We start from the raw sequence: 18,311 nt of genomic DNA on the forward strand, positions 1-18,311 counted from the left end.
AATCACTTTCGACTTATAAAAGAAGGATTAGAACTCTCACAAAATATCCGTATGTTTTCCAATAATAAATAATATCTGTAAGCAATGGACAAATTGCAAAACTTGAAGCCCTTTCTCTAAGGGCTGGGGGAGGGGTGGGGGTCTTGTCATCCCCAGAGGCATATCTATTAGACCTTTCAATTATGATGAACCAATTGGCCATCTCAAAATTTCATTCAGATGTCTTTGGGGGAAAGGGAGGCAGAGGAAGAGGGCTAGATGCCCTCCATTTTGTTTGGTCACTTAAAAAGGCACTTGAATTTTTGATTTTTGTTTGAGTAAGTCCTCTCCCGATCATCTACGATCCTTGGTTTGATACCATCATCCCTGGGGGAAACTTATTGTAAGTTTTATTTAATTTAGATAAACATAGAATTAGTTCTAAGGGAGAGACGAGGGGAGGGTGGAGGTAGAACCTGATATTTGATCCCTCTTGATTTCTGGGGGTATTTCTGGTCCGCGCCATTATTATCAAACTAAAGAGTAACATTAAGCCTCAAAATGAGCAAACTTTATTCATTATTGGAGGGGGACTTCCCCTTCCTCATCCCTGCCTCTGCTTCGCGGTTGTTGAAACTTCGGAGGATGCTCATTCAATCAGAAATTGAGGGTTCCAGTCCTTCTTTTTTTATAAGTCGAAAGCGATTGGAGACCAACCAGCCTCTGTTCTAAAACTATTTTTGATATCTGGTCCTTTCTTACCTCTTAGGTCAGGACATCTGATTGACATTTTGAGGTACCTATTTTGTACTTTCTCTATGGCTGCTCAATTTTGTTTGTGGGGGAAAACTTCTGGGGGAACAATTTTGTTTGTGGGGGAAGGGTATTATCGGTTTTTTTCGGAAGGGGGTAGGGGGTCACGGGGTGTTTTCTGCAGAGGGGGCATTTTCTGAGGGAGGGGGGGGGGTGTAAACACCTAGACCCGATACCTGTTACAGAAAATTTACTCTGTAAATAGACGAAATAAGATAAAAGTTTTTTAGCATATTTTATTATCTGTTCTGTCATATCAGAATTTTCACTTGTAACTACGATTTTACTAATGAGGGAGTTTCAGAGGAGCTCTATACACTATGGGGCACTGGGACGACGGCTTGATTGGGCTAATTTTAAATCTGGTCCAATTCGGAGAAAGTACTTTTCTTTTAACAACAACATTTTCTTATTTACATTTATTTTTAAAGAAAGAGGCAAAAGCGATATACCTGGAAAGCCAATACAACGTTCTGATCAAGAATTTGGTGCACTATTCAACACTGCTGAAGAAATTTGAGTCAAACTTCGTTTTGTCAAGACAATCCTTACAAGACTCCTCGTATTCCAACTAAATTCAACAGCAAGACTTGGTGTTTATTTTTTTTAATTGTAGCATGCTTATTCATTTTACTGTAGGCTAGACAAGTATGGTGAATTGTTATTTTTATTTTACGTTTAATAGCTAGAGATGATGAATTGACACCAAACCAATTTCTTTGAAAGGATGTTTTTTTTTTGGCAAATAAGTAGTGATCGTATCTTCAACTTAGTGTCAGGTATAAGGGAGGAAAATGCGAACACTAGAAATAGGCAGTGGCGGGTCCAGAGGGGAGCGAGGCCCCCCCCTAACGTAGTCTAAAGTAGTGTAATATACTTAATTAAGGCAATTTTGCGTTAAATAAACTTGCTCCTAACGCAAGTTTAGCAGATTAACCTATGTTGCACCCCCACGCCTAAAAAATCCTGGATCTGCCCCTGGAAATAGGGTGTCCAGAGTAACTTTTGTCTTAATAACTTCTGGTTTTAAGAATGTTAAACAGGCTTAAAAAAGAAATTAATACTATTTTAATATTAATAAGAGGCAAGTTTTTTTTTATTAAAAAAAAGTTAGAACAATTAAAAGAGACAATATTAGGTCACAAAAAACCGAACATATGAAACATAACAGAGATGCAGAGAGGTGGAGGTATTTTGCTCATAGGAGAGGCTTAAAACATATTCTGAGAAGCTCCAACACAAAGAAATTGTGCCAAATGGTTTTTATAAATATCATTTTTTACTGTATTTGAAATCCTAAAAATGTTTGACGGGGAGAGTAAACTACTTAAGATGAAACTTAAAGATTGGTTAAGGGTAAGGTAAGTATCAAAATCAAATTTCCTGTAAAGAAAGTTGTTAGATATTCAGTTTGAAGTTTAAAATTACCAGTTTGAGTTTTAAATTACCAGTTTCATTTTGATAATTTGGGTTTGAAATTACCAGATGATAGAATCTTCGGGATTTAGATGTAGGTTAAGTTTAATTAAAGTTGCTGACAACTAAAATTGCCAAAAATTTGCCGAAGATTAAACAATTTTGCATTTATCACTAATTGATACAGCAAGGCCAATAAGGAATTTTGTATACGGCTCAAAAGCGTTGCTTTTTTTCCCAAAAGTGTTGCTTTTTTTTCCCAAGGCAAGATTTGGAAGGCCAGCCCGTGTTTTGACATATCATCTCAAGTTCTAGGTTTTTAAAAATTAAATTTCAAGAAGTACCCAATAAAACACAAATTGTAACAAAAATTGTAACCTGTTCAGTTCTTAATTAGTGTCATTTTTTATTCATTCAATCTGTCTTAAATTATTATTTCAGGAATTCAAAACTTTTGTCATGCCTATAAGTTTAATTACTAAAAAATATGAAATACAATTTTTGCTGAATTTATCTATTGAAATTTTAGAAAAATTTAATATTTATAGAACTAAATAAAATAGACTTAAAAATTATGTATTCAAGGTAGCCGACTGCTAAACTTGTTAAACTATCAAATCTACTATTAAAATCTTACTATTTTGTGTTTTGTCAGAATTCATTAAACATTCAAATTCGTTCCTTTTTTTACGATTCATTTACTTTGATTCTTCTCTTTTTTATAATTTAGTATCCCACTGCCTTTGCTATTTTTTAACATGTGCGCTAGTTATTTTAATTATTTCCTTAATTTTACTTATTTCGATTTGTCGGTTTTTTAATCAATTTTGCGAAGACAGTTACTAGAACTAAACGTGGACGAAGATTTGGCTGTGTATCCAACATCCGTCTTCAGCGAAGAATAAAGACGTTAAACATTAAATGAGAACATTAAAAAATATGTTCATTTTTTGAACAGGTCCAAAAGAGAAATTGAACCCTTTTAAAAGATTTGTACATTTTTTTCTTAAGAGAAAGAGCGCATGTCTAAACAATAGACTGATAGTATGAACAGCCAATAATTTCTACTTTCTTCACTGAAAATTAGAGCATAATTTTGACTTTTATCTGAAATTGACATGATCAATAATTCTTTATGGTGTGCGAAAGCACAGGATGGTTGGCCCCCAACCCCCCATTCCCCTTCCTGACTGAAGGGCCAAGAAACGGAGATCAACACCCTCGGTAGGGACTGTAAAGTCCAATGCCGTATTCTTTACCTTTACCTTTAATAATTCTTTATAAAGCACTTGCGTATTTAAAATAGCTGTGGTCGTCATAAAAAGTACCCATGTCAAACTGTGATAATTTATGGCAGAAACACTGATCTTATGGTTTCTCAAAATCACATTTTTAACTTCAGGCGGTCTTTTAATTTTTCTGTAGACCTTTAACGAAGACAGTGACTAGACTAAAAGCCTGAAAGAACCTTTTTTTGATATATTCAATAGCTTTTTTCAGCAAAGAATAAAAACTGAATCAAAAATACACAAAAAATTAAATAGAACCATAAAGAAGAAAAAGCAAACCAATAAGAAAGTTTGGCGTAATCATGTTACACCATTTTGTCTAAGATTTAGCAGGATTGAAAGGGATATCCATAATTATTATTTATTTTATCCTGCTTTGTATAACTTTAACATGCATATTTCCGCAATCGAATCTTCATTATGTACCTTTATATTCTAAAAATGACGGCCAAAACTTGTTACTCTTGATTTTTTTTTTTTATTGTAGTTCTTGTTTAATAAGTTTATTTCAAATTTTGGTAGGTTTTAGAATTAGAATCTCTTGCAGCTTGAATACCCATATTTTAGCTAGTTCGTGGCCAATACATTTTTTTTATACTTTGGAAATTAAAACTTTTCTTGAAACTTTAGCATGTGCTGCCCTTGTAAAGAACACTGCCGCACCGCATGTGCTGTACCACCCAGAATCGCAGGCACACAATATTCAGTTTCAATATTTTTATATTATTGTGTAAAAAAACTACAGTCCTGTTTTTAGCGTGCGTTCATGAAATAGAACAAGTATGGTTTTTCATTATATATATTTTTTTTTAATTTCTTTTCCGTAATGTTATTGAATTATATACAACAAACTAAGATTTATGGGCCATGTAATACAGTAATAAATTGAAGGTAAGTCTTTTATTAAACAGGTCTCTGAACTAATTGTCGGTGAAATGGTCTGTGATTGAAGAGGAGAGTTGTGATAAAGGTATGTGATGTGGTACACAAGGGGCATGGTTCTTGTGCTAATTTTTCTAATTTTTATGTGTGATGTAGTGCAGCTGATTTTGATTTGTAGAAGGCTATTTAATTAATAAATATTTGAACCATATATTTGTCTTACTTAGATATGCATTAAGGCTAGTCCTGAGGCTAGTGAAAAAAGATGCCATGGATAAAATAAATTATTATTACCTCATGTTTTGAAAGTAAGGGGGGGCTAAAAAACTCTAGTTTAGGACTTAGACTATGGTGACACTAATGTGCTCTTTTCATTCTAATCCGCTACGATTTGCATGGGATTTTAAATTGTTCTTTTTTTCAAAATCTATTTTTGCAACAAATCTAATATTAATAAAAAACATCATTCTTTAATCAGCTTTGAATAAAAATGTTCTCTCTAGACAATATTTTATTCCAAATATGATTTTAGCCATTCGGTTATTATGGGCTGTTGTAACTCTTAACTAGGCTGCAGCTATTGCTGCAATTAGGCTGAAGAATTCGATAAAATGATAGAATAGTAGATGACTCGGCATTGTGCTGATTTTCAGCAATGGGGTAATAACAAATGATTATTGACAGATAAGACGTTGTGATTGAAATTATTGTGATCATAAAGCATTATCACTAAATTCAGAAAGTTCCACGCTCTAAATTCAGAAAGTCCTGCCGAATCTTGTCTTGAATGCATTATCGCAAGAGAAATCAGTGAGAAATTGGTCTTTTAAAAGCAACTTCAGATGGGGCCTTGGATCTAATCGGGTTTTGAATCCATGTAAATTTCTCAATATTATTTGCCTGAAAGAGTTTTTAGAACTATTTGATAAGCTGTAATAGGTGGTCTTCAAAATAAGACTTCAGATTAAAAGACAAATTAATTTCATTAGAGGTTGCTAAGTAGAGCAACAAGGGAAAACTCATTGATTCCACCTTTATTCATTTTTACCTCCTATAGCTGCAATTTTTTTCTTCTGAAACCTGAAGTCTTTTGGCTCACCGTCATTGAATAAGTAAACAAAATTTGGGAAAACTCAATGATACCACCTTTATTCATTTTGATCCCACCTTTATTCATGATACCACCTTTATTCATGATACCACCATGATATCACAATGATACCACCTTTATTCATGTAGCTGTAATTTTTTTCTTCTGAAACCTGAAGTCTTTTTTCGAAAACTTTAGAGAACTAGAATGCCAACAAATTTGGCAAATTGCTTAAGTAAATATGTCTCGTCACCATTATGACGGGAACCACAGCTCCCTGTTGCTCCCAGAGGAACCATGGATCCTCTTGCTCCCTGTTGCTCCCAGAGGAACCATGGATCCTCTTGCTTCCTGTTGCTCCTCAGCAGGTCATGGCTTACAGTTTGAGAAACACTCGTCTAGTAAGAAAGATTTGCAGTTAAAGTTTTATTCCGGAATGATAACTATTTTTAAGGCATATCTTAACATTGAAAAAGTTTATAATTTCTAAAAATAGCTTGAAATAATGAGTCAGAAGTAAAAGCCAGGGAATTGTTCGGGGAGGAAGCTCCTTATTGTGGATAGAAGCACACAAAAAAGTGCTGGAAGTGAATAAAATGGGATGAAGCTTACATTAAGTTTCTATTCAACCGAAGACCCAGGGACTTCTTTTGTCCTGTTTGATTTAGGTCAAAGATTTCGGGCAGATTTGAGAAGGATCTGCCGGGACCTTTTCCTTTGCTCAAGTCCCTGAAAATGTCAATGATTTACGTGATATGAAAAATGTGATTTCGAGTGGTAAGAAGTTGAAAGTCAACAATCCTAATGACATTCTGATTGACGTATTCAAACGTTTTTGACAAGACTTACAAGGAGTTTCATACTGTTACTACTATTAGAATCTTCAACAGCCCTAAACCACCTAAGATATACCCAGTGGCGCACAATTCCCCTCCGCCTCAATTTTTTCAAGATATTTTTTCTTGATTCCCTCCCTGTGAGTTACAATTTTCTTCATACTGTTACTACTACTAGAATCTTCAACAGCCCTAAGCCACCTAAGACATACCCAGTGGCGCACAATTCCCCTCCGCCTCAATTTTTTCAAGAAATTTTTCCTTTATTCCCTCCCTGTGAGTTACAATTTTCTTTCAATTCTTCCTTATGACCTCTTTGCGTTCTATTTGAGGAAGATATGGTTTTTGTTAGGCCCCAAATGGATGGCCAAAAAGCACAATCTTTAGCAATCCGTCATCCTTCATCAGTAAAACGCGGCCTATTCGTCTTAATTTTTTCTTTCATTATAACCCTAGAAAATGGGATCCTTAAACTATTTTTTTTTTTAATTTCCTCAATTCTTTGAAGTGCTTACATTTCAGAGCTAAGTATAACAACTGTCATTACTGATGCTTCAGATGTTCTAATCTTAGTCTGTAGACGTCTCTTTTTCTTCTTCGAATTTTTTTTCCGCAATGCTATAACTCCCTGCACCTTTGCAATTCCATATTTTACGTCTTTACTACATCCACCATTTTACTAATTATACTACCCCGGTAAGTGAAGTTGCCCACATATTATCGGTTATCTCGTCTCCTAATGTCATCTTTTCGTCATTATTTATTCTTAGCAAAATTAACCTGGTCTTCTTAAAATTAATCTTCAAACCCACTCATGTATCTTTAACTCACAAAACCTCAGAAATTCCCTAAGTTCTTATATATTTTTATCCTAAACACTCAAATCATCTGCATAATCTATGACGGGGTAAGTTTACTTTTCCGTTTGATTCCACGCTCTCCTATAATCTTTTCTGTGCTCCTTAGGAGAGAGTTCGCTAAAAAAACGAAAAAGAAGACATAGACCTGCCTGACTCCTGTTGTCAAACTTACTACTCGCTTATTTCCAACCTTAACCAAATAAATATTATCAAAAAGTTCGTGGTAATCAGACTGATCATAGAAATTCACTGTTAATCAGTTTGTGGTAACGAACTGTAAATAAGGAGTTACTCGGTGTTATGTTTTTTATCTTTCTTTTCACTTTTCTTTTTTACTTTGTGATGTTTTCTCGGCTCGTAGTTCGTTATCATTTGGTTTGAATAAGGCTAATAACCTGTTTTATTGGAGATCCAAGACACGACCTATTTTCACTTTGTATGAGTCTTTTGGTATGATTTTTTTTCCCAGATGAATCAGACCTTTCCCGAATGCTGAGTAATAAGCATCTCTGTTGAAAATTAAATAAAAAAACAAAGTTTTTCAACTGAAAGTAAGGAGCGACATTAAAACTTAAAACCAACAAAAATTTTTCCGTATATGAAAGGGGCTGTCCCCTCCTCAACGCCTTGCTTTTTACGCTAAAGTTTTTTATTGTTTCAAAAAAATAGAGTTGTGAGAAAGTCAAACTTTAGCGTAAAGAGCAGGGCGTTGAGGAGGGGACATCCCCTTTCATGTACGGAATAATTTCTGCTCGTTTTAAGTTTTAATGTCATTCCTTACTTTCAGTTAAAAAAATTGTTTTTTTTATTTAATTTTTGAACGTTTTTGAATAAATGCAGGTTTTGATCTTGGCTCACAGTACATAAATAATTAAAACCAAAATTTTCACATTAATTTACTTTTATTTGGTTAAATGGCTTTCTCGAAACTTGTTTCATTTTATTTACGAACATTTTTATTAGTAATAAATATACGTAACTTACGAATTAATTTACGTAAGAAACTTCTTTATTCATATATTTTTAATACGTATATCAGGGGGTTCTCCCCCTATTCAATACCTTGCTCTTTAAGCGAAAGTTCGAATTTTGCTCCAATTCTTTAAAACTGACCGCTTAATCACAAAGGCCGTTGATTAGAATAAATAGCTCTTATGAAAGTACTAAAAATCTCTGGCTTAAAGAGTGAGGTATTGACTAGGGGGTGAACCCAATCATATATGTAATATTCTCTGTTCGTTTAAAGTTTTGATGTTGCTGCTGTTGCAGTTGAAAAAGTTGTTTTTTTATATTTAATTTCTAATCTTTTTTAAATAGTGCTGGGAAGTCCGGCGTCCCCTTCATAGCAATGTCCCTTCCCCCATGAAAACTTATTTCATGGAAAGATCCTCCCACATAACCCCCGCCCCCCCCCCCCCACTACCAGGAAAAATCTCCCCTGAAAACGTCTGTACTGTATACTTCCCAATAACCAATACTATATGTTAACATTGGGTAAAGTTCATAACTTTTAGCCCTCCTCCCGGGAACTTCGGGGGATTAAGTCATCCTAAAAGACTTACTTATAATATTTTCGAACATGCTGAACAAAATGGCTATCTCAAAATTTTGATCAGGTGACTTGGGAAAAAATGAGCGTGGGAGGGGGCCTAGTTGCCGTCCATTTTTTTTGGTACCTTAAAAAGGGCACTAGAACTTTTAATTTCCATTCGAATGAGCCCTCCCACGATATTCTAGGACCACTGGGTCGATACGATCACTCCTGGAAAAAAACAAAACAAATAAACACGCAAGTAGTAAGTCATATAAAGGTTTCACCAGTGATTGCGTAATATGCCTTACCACGGGCCAGGCATCTATATATTTGAACCCTACGCCTGAGGCATGGATATGTGTGTAGGTTTTCAACGAATTGGGGTTACCAGGGTCATTTGCAAAGAGGTACCATTTCTATAGAAGGTATAGTAATTTGAAAAATCATATGGAATTTGCTTGAAGTTATATACTTTGCGTACGCGCCCGTATCAAACAGGTTGGTTATAATCTGTTCTGATTCAAGTTTTTTCTGACACAATTAACTGAATTTCTATTTCATGATATACAAGTTTTTTTAGGTTAAATCCGTATCGGAAAAACCGGTGTATCTTTTTAGTTTTCTTTACAATTCATATTAGTAAGAGAATTGAATTCAAAGAGAATAGTTTTTATTTGCAAGGATAATAGTAGAAGAAAAAAATGAGTGGTGCATTTACATTATTGGAGATTAATGATGGAGCTAGCAACAGTGATGTAATTACTTCTTTAGTTTACGAGATTTGCGAATTTTTTGCGAAGAGGTATTAGCGTAAAGGTATTGCGATGGTTAAGAATGGCTCACGGGTAATTAAAGAATGGGGTGCTTACATCAGATACTTAATAGATTTGACGCTTACAAGAGACATTGCTAGAGTCAAATATATTTGGTGTTGGTGATATTATGACCCTCCAAGCCCCCTGGGGAAAGGGCTGCACAGTGTATCGGTATCGGACGTATTATTTTTGGGCGTATTGGTATCGCAGGTATCTATACAGATTTTTAGTAGCTCGTATAAAAGATATTACTCATATCTACGTTCTTCCTATAAATTCAACCATCAGCAACTTCAAAACGGCACTAAAAACGGCACTTTTGGTGCAATGTCTCAAGTGGAAAAGCTGGGGCTAGTGGACTACCAGCACTTTTAGATTGACGTTTAATGGGTCATTCGAAAGCTAATGCTCGTATCTACGTGATGTTTATCATTTATCCCATCACTTAAAAAAATACTTTTGTTGTCACTTCTTAAGTAGATTAAATAAAAAAAAACAAGTTTTTTTTAAATTAAAGCAAGGAACGACGGTAAAACTTAAACCGAACAGAAATTATTCCGTATATTAAAGGGGCTGTCCCCCTCCTCAACGTCTCGCTCTTTACGCTAAAGTTTTTTATTGTTTTAAAAAAAAAGAGTCTTGATAACGTAAAACTTTTGCGTAAAAAGTGAGGGGTTGAGGATGGGGAAGCCCCTTTCATTTAAAGAATAATTTCTTTTCGTTTTAAGTTTTAACGTCGTTACTTACTTTAAGTTAAAAAAAAAACTTGGTTTTCTTTATTTAATTTTTGAACGTTTTTGAATTAATGCAGGTTTTTATTTTGGCTCACCGTGCATGAATAATTAAAAAAAAATTGGCATATTAATTTTACTTTTATTTGGTTAAATGGCTTCCTCGGATCTTGTTTAATTTCATTTACGAACGTTTTTATTAGTAATAAATATACGTAACTTACGAATTAACTTACGTAATGAACTTATATATTTATAGATTTTTAATACGTATATTAGGGGGTTCGCCCCTAGTCAATACCTTGCTCTTTAAGCTAAAGTTCGAGTTTTCTTCCAATTCTTTAAAAATGACCCCTTAATCACAAAGGCCGTTAATTAGAATAAATAGCTCTTATGAAAGTACTAAAAAATATTTGGCTTAAAGAGCGAGGTATTGACTAGGAGGTGAACCCAATCATTAGCGTGTTTATTTGTTGTTTTTTTCAGGGGTGACTGTATTGAGCCAGAGGTCCTAAAATATTGAGAAAGGCCTCATTCAAATAAAAATTCAAAGTTCTAGTGTTATTTTTCAGTGATCTCAGGATTTGGACGGCAACTAAGCCATCTCCTCGGATCATTTTTCCCAAAGTCATTGAATCAAAATTTTGAAATTGCCATATTTATTCAAAAAAATCTAATAACTATGTCTTTGAGGGTGATTTAACCCCTCACATGCCCGGGAGGAGGACTGCAAGTTATGAGCTTTGCCCATTGTTTGAATATAGCATTGGTTATTGGGAAGTATACAGACGGGTTAAGTTTTTTTTGTGGTCGAGGGAGGGTTGGGGTGGAAGGAGTTAAGTGGTCGGATATCTACATGGAGGAATTTTTAATGGGGGAAGAGAAATGTTATATGTAGGTGGTGTCAGATTTCCCAGCACTATTTAAAAACGATAAGAAACTAAATTTTAAGCTAAAATTTAAACTATACAGTAGTTTAAATAAATAAAACTTTCAGTTGAAAGTTTTTCAACTGAAAGTAAGGAGCAACTTTAAAACTTAAAAAGAACATAAATTATTTCGTATATGAGGGGGGTCGCCCCTTCGTCAATACCTCACTCTTTAGGCTAAAGTTTGTTTATTGCTTTCAAAAGAGCTATTTATTATAAATAAGCGACCTATTTGATTCAGGGGTCATTTTTAATGAATTGGAACAAAATTTGAACTTAGCGTGAAAGGCGAGGTGTTGAGGAGGAGGGAACCCCCCTCATATACGTAATAATTTTGGTTCATTTTAAGTTTTAGTGTTGTTCCTTACTTTCAGTTGAAATTTTTTTTGAATATTTCTAATGCACTAAAACATAGAGCGCTACAAACATCAGAATCAACTTTAGAGGGACAATTTATCTGTAAAAGAGGGTTTATTATTTCCTTAATAGGTTTTTATTATTTTTTTTTTTTAAGGAGGAAATAGATTAATGCAATTACTCTCCCCCTGAAAAGGGACCAAGATGGAACGATACCACATCGATGCAAGCTACCAAAATACACGGTGAAAATATCCCTTTACACATTGACAACGATTCGAGTGAAACAAGAAAACGGTTAAGGACACTTGTAAAAACACAGAAAAAGGACAAACACAGCCTTCTGTATAATGGTAGAGATGTGAGACGCTTTAGTCTATTAAATCACGCAATGAAATACCCTGTGATATCGTTATACCCCGTTATATCGTTATGATAATCATTACAAAACACCAAAATTCTTCATCGACAAAATATATTTATTAATATTTTTTTTATTTTTTATTTAAATTGTTATTTATAAATTAAAGTTTATTAAATTTTTAAAAAGTTAAAAACGGTTAATAGACGAATCAAATTTAAATTTAAGCAATTGTAACAATACTAGATTTTCAACAGATGATAAATCTTCCATCAAATCATGAGTAGAAAATACACTTTCAGATCCAGCATGCCAGGGAACACACTTTCATATTCAGTATGTAGGAGAGCCCTAAATGGTCACCCCCTAAAAAGGTAAGTTAACCCTAAATGGTTATTGGTTAGTGAACTGTAATCTGTTTGAGTATGATAAACGCTTTTGGAGTACTACATTACGTTATATAAACAGACTGGGATTCTATGATAGACTGATTACACCACTTAATAATACTGGTCAGGAACTGAGAGATGTCCAGGAGGAAGTCAGTGGAATTTGCAGCTTTTTCGGAGTTGAAGCACTCTACGTAAAGGGCAATGTACATACAGATAAAGTTTTAATTCAAAAGTTTGACCCTAGGATTCCACTTTTCAATCTAGAAGAGTTTAAGTGTCCTAAATTTGAGGGGTGTATCACCGTCCTGAAGACGAGGTTAGGTTCTTCGCACAGTGGATACCTAAGAACATACCTGATCTTTATAAATCCATAAGACATGTTAAAAACTATTCTATATCATGGGACCATCGTTTGTGGATGTTTAAGAGTGAACTCTAAGTACTAATTTTATGTAAACATTTGTTGTTGTTTTTTTTTTTTCTCAAAAAAAAAAAAAATCTTTTTCAAAACATCAAAATTTTTCAACTTTATTTATTTTTTTCTTTTTGTAAATAACTTAATATGTCAGAATATGCTTACACTTCTAACAATTGCGCTCTGTGATTGGTCAGAGACATGATATGACTTCCCCACCGGTACTCTATGACCGGTTATTGACACTACCTAATCTATTGTATGTATTAAATCATTATTTTGTACGCAGTGGAATGATAAACATATAAGTTATATCTTTTAAAAAAAAAAGTGTAGATGGATCATTTTAATAAAGTGTGTTTACATAACAAGGTTATTGTAGCATTGAATGCTGACAAAGAGAAGTATTTAAACTTTGAAACAAGTACAGGTGGTAGTCCTCTTGGAAATGTCTGCATGCATTGTCATGACAGTAAGGAATTGAATTTCTTTGGAATACCGAAAAAATTCAACTCTTATGTTGGTGGTTATGCGAGATTGATATCTCCAGAGATGATTGCACTCAAAGAGAATGCCAATATAAAAATAATCATTGATGATAGAGGACAACTCCTTGCTACTGTTTTAGCTAACACATTACCTACTGATACATCCAATCGTCACCTTTCGGGTATTAGCATTCAACGGAAGATCAATAAAAGAAAGGCCTACTCTTCTACTAATATCGTAAACCATATCTTGTCTACGTGTCGAAACTGTTACCTCTGTAAAAATAATGTGATAATAGACAGTGAAATTGCCAGAAAAATAAAAAGGGCAATGTCAGAAAATATCACGATGGAATATAAAGATGAATCGATGAAAAAGAAAGCACCAGCAAACGTTACTGCCATTGATCAAACAGTCATTGATCCAAATAATACCAAAGACGAAAAGCAAATTGAGCCTGTTGATGAGACACCAGTAAAAATTGTATATGACTCAAAATTTAATAATGATTATTCTACTGATTACGAACTAAGAGAAGACAATAGCTATAATATCAAGAGATAACATGGTGAACTATTTTATGTAACATATTCAAAATGTCAAAAGTTAATCATTTATATTAATAATTTATAATAATATATTTTTTGTATTAATATTATACATATTATTATTTCATTAAAAATATATTATTCATTACATTGTTATGTGTTCATTATTTTTAGAGTAAGCTAGCATATCAAACGTTTAGAATGTCTAATAAAACGTCGGAGATGTAAGAAAAGGAATTTGCATACATCTATTGTCAGACACATGGGAACAAATTCCAACGAAAAAGAAACAATATAAAAGAAACTCACATTATTTTTATGCTAGGACTATTTTGAAAATTAAAAAACTTTTTTCAGTTTTAACGATCGAATTTTAATGTGAGTTAAAAAAAAATCTCAAATGGTTTGTTAAATCAGAAATAATTTAAAAAAAAACACAAAAGTTAAAAAAAATCCAAAATAGTTCTTGCAATACCAAAGTTATTCTTACAAAGTACAAAACTACTTTATACAAACCCGAAATAGTTCTAACAGATTAAAAAAACATTTGCTACATAATACAAAACACTTGCTTCAAAATATGAAAATTCTAACAACATCCCAAATAGTTCTAATTGAATACAAAAGTTCAAACGTATTCTAAAAATAATTTTTACTGAACATAAATAATTCTTACAAAATACAAGAAGTTCTAAAAAATCCAAAATAGTTCTTACAAAACAAAAATTATTCTTACAAAATAGAAAAAATATTTTAAACGAATCCAAAATAGTTCTAGCAGAATAAAAAATAGTTACTACAAAATATAAAATTCTTTTCAAAAATAGCAAAAATTCTAAAAACATCGAAAACAGTTCTTGCAGAATACGAAAAGTTCAGAAAAGTCCGGAAATAGTTCTTACAAAATATAAAAATACTTTAGACAAATCCAAAATAGTCCTAACAGAATAAAAAATAGTTCTTGCAAAATACAAAATACTTGTTACAAAACCAAAAGATTTCTAATAACATTAAAAATAGTTCTTACAGAATATAAAAGTTCAAACAAAATCCAAAGCAGTTCTTACAAAACAGAAATAATCCTTAAAAAATACAAAAAGTTTTAAGAAATCCAAAATAGTTCTTACAAAACAAAAATTATTCGTAATAAATACAAAAATACTTTACACAAATCCACAATAGCTCTAACAGAATATAAAATACTTGGTGCAAAATACCAAATACTTGCTTCAAGACACTAAATTTCTAACAACATCCCAAATAGTTATTATAGCATACAAAAAATTCAAACTTATTCCGAAAATAATTCTTACAAAGCAGAAACAATTCTTGTAAAATACAAAAGTTGTAATAAAATCGAAAATAGTTCTTAAACAACAAAAACTATTCTTAAAAATAGAAAAAATCCTTTACACAAATCCAAAATAGTTTTAACAGAATTAAAAATAGCTTCTGCAAAATATGAAATACTTGTCACAGAGCACGAAAATTCTAACAACACCGAAAGTATTTCTTACAGAATACAAAAAGTTCAAATAAATTCCAAAAATAGTTCTTAAAAAACAAAAATAATTCTTACTAAATACAAAAATATTTTAGACAAATCCAAAATAGTACTAACAGAATAAAAAATAGTTGTTGCAAAACTTGAAATACTTGTTACAAAACAAAAATATTTCTTAAAACATCAAAAATAGTTCTTACATAATATAAAAAGTTCAAACAAAATCAAAATTGTTCTTACGAAACATAAATAATTCTTAAAAAATGTAAAAAGTTATAATAAATCCAAAATAGTTCTTACAAAACAAAAATTATTCGTAGTAAATACAAAAATACTTTACACAAATCCACAATAGTTCTAAAAGAATAAAAAAATACTTGGTGCAAAATACAAAATACTTGCTTGGATTTGAATACCAAATTCAAGACACTAAATTTCTAACAACATCCCAAATAGTTATTATATCATACAAAAAATTCAAACATATTCCAAAAATAATTCTTACAAAGCAGAAACAATTCTTGCAAAATACAAAAAGTTGTAAGAAAATCAAAAATAGTTCTTAAACAACAAAAACTATTCTTAAAAATAGAAAAAATCCTTTACACAAATCCAAACTAGTTCTAACAGAGTTAAGAATATCTTCTGCAAAATATGAAATACGTGTCACAAAGCACGGAAATTCTAACAACACCGAAATTAGTTCTTACAGGATACAAAAAGTTCAAAGAAAATCAGAAAATAGTTCTTAAAAAACAAAAATTATTCTTACGAAATACAAAAATATTTTAGACAAATCCAAAATAGTACTAACAGAATAAAAAAAAGTTGTTGCAAAATTCGAAATACTTGTTACAAAACAAAAAGATTTCTAACAACATCAAAAATAGTTCTTACAGAATATAAAAAGTTCAAACAAAATCTAAATTGTTCTTACGAAACAGAAATAATTCTTAAAAAATATAAAAAGTTGTAAGAAATCCAAATTATTTCTTACAAAACAATAAATTATTCTTAAAAAATAAAAAATAGTTAACAAAAATCCATAATAGTTCTAACAGAATAAACATTACTCGATGAAAAGGACAAAATGCTTGCTTCAAAACATTAAATTTCTAAAAACATCCCAAAAACTCTTGGATACACACAATACGGAAATTTCATTCAATAAATTATACAAAATATTTGTAAGTAAGTGACAAGCTCTTTATTGATTTCACCTTTTGAATATATAGTACAGATACTTCATTCAAGAAACGTGATTAAACACGTTTTGAAACTACATGCTATTTGTATGCCTTTCCTTGGCACCTTTCCAAACGACCGGGGACTCCCCAATGCGTCCTAAACAGTGCAAAAAAGTAAGCAGTAAGAAAACTCTACGTTATCAACCAGACTGCTTATTTAAGGATCAATCGCGGGATATACGCACAGTTGGCAGGGCTTCTTTTAATTTTTTTTAAGCTTCTGTTAGACCAGGTTACGTGCGCGCACGTAACTGTTTCGTGCTTTGTGAATTTTCGTGCTTTGTGAGAAGTATTTCATATTTTGCAGAAGCTATTTTTAATTCTGTTAAAACTATTTTGGATTTGTGTAAAGGATTTTTTCTATTTTTAAGAATAGTTTTTGTTGTTTAAGAACTATTTTTGATTTTATTACAAATTTTTTTATTTTGCAATAATTGTTTCTGATTTGTAAGAATTATTTTTGGAATAAGTTTTAATTTTTTGTATGCTATAATAAATATTTTTTATGTTGATATAAAATTAGTGTATTTAATAAATTATATTGTATTTTTAACAAAGTATTTTATATTATCTTAGAGATATTGTGGATTTTTTTAAAGTATTTTTGTATTTATTAAGAATAATTTTTGATTTGTAAGAACTATTTTGGATTTCTTAAAACTTTTTGTATTTTTTATGAATTATTTCTGTATTGTAAGAACTGATTTGGATTTTATTTGAACTTTTTTATTCTGTAAGAACTATTTTTAATGTTGTTAGAAATCTTTTGGTTTTGTAACAAGTATTTTGTATTTTGCAAGAACTATTTTTTATTCTGTTAGAACTATTTTGGATTTGTCTAAAGTATTTTTATATTTTGTAAGAACTATTTCCTGATTTTTCTGAACTTTTTGTATTCTGCAAGAACTGTTTTCGATGTTTTTAGAATCTTTTCTATTTTTGAAAAGCATTTTATATTTTTTAGTAACTATTTTTTATTCTGATAGAACTATTTTGGATTCGTTTAAAATATTTTTTCTATTTTGTAAGAATAATTTTTGTTTTGTAAGAACTATTTTGGATTTTTTAGAACTTCTTGTATTTTGTAAGAATTATTTATGTTCAGTAAAAATTATTTTTAGAATATGTTTGAACTTTTGTATTCAATTAGAACTATTTGGGATGTTGTTAGAATTTTCATATTTTGAAGCAAGAGTTTTGTATTATGTAGCAAATGTTTTTTAATCTGTTAGAACTATTTCGGATTTGTGTAAAATAGTTTTGTACTTTGTAATAATAGCTTTGATATTTCATTAACTATTTTGTATTTTTTTTAACTTCCGTGTTTTTTTTTAAATTATTTCTGATTTAACAATCCCATTGAGATTTTTTTTTTTAACTCAAATTGAATTTATATAGCTAAAAATGAAAACAGTTTTTTAATTTTAAAAATATTACTAGCATCAAAATAATGTGAGTTTCTTTTATATTGTTTCTTTCTCGTTGGAATTTGTTCCCATGTGTCTGACAATAGATGTATGCAAATTCCTTTTCTTACATCTCCGACGTTTTATTAGACATTCTAAACGTTTGACATGCTAGCTTACTCTAAAAATAATGAACACATATCAATGTAATGCATAATATATTTTTAATGAAATAATGCTATGTAGAATATTAATACAAAAAATATATTACGATACATTATTATTATCAATGATTAACTTTGGACATTTTGAATCTGTTCCATAAAATAGTTCACAATGTTCTATCTTGATATTATAGCTATTGTCTTCTCTTAGTTCATAATCAGTAGAATAATCATTATTCCATTTAGAGTCATAC

General features: G+C 31.4%; 1 protein-coding gene across 1 annotated transcript in view; it reads left to right on the top strand.

Moving 5' to 3' along the window:
• The window catches only part of LOC148943452 (uncharacterized), a 67,408-nt gene extending 62,831 nt beyond the window's left edge, over nucleotides 1-4,577 (top strand). The window contains exon 5 of the mRNA XM_089100862.1: nucleotides 1,224-4,577. Coding sequence (XP_088956988.1) covers nucleotides 1,224-1,367 — 144 coding nt within the window. The 3' untranslated portion in view covers nucleotides 1,368-4,577. The remainder of the gene's footprint in view (nucleotides 1-1,223) is intronic.
• The last annotated feature ends 13,734 nt before the right edge of the window (nucleotides 4,578-18,311 follow it).

The sequence above is a fragment of the Artemia sp. Qi Xiang Cuo genome, chromosome 15 (assembly GCF_049724085.1).
Source record: "Artemia sp. Qi Xiang Cuo chromosome 15, ASM4972408v1, whole genome shotgun sequence".
Classification (NCBI taxonomy): Eukaryota; Metazoa; Arthropoda; class Branchiopoda; order Anostraca; family Artemiidae; genus Artemia; species Artemia sp. Qi Xiang Cuo.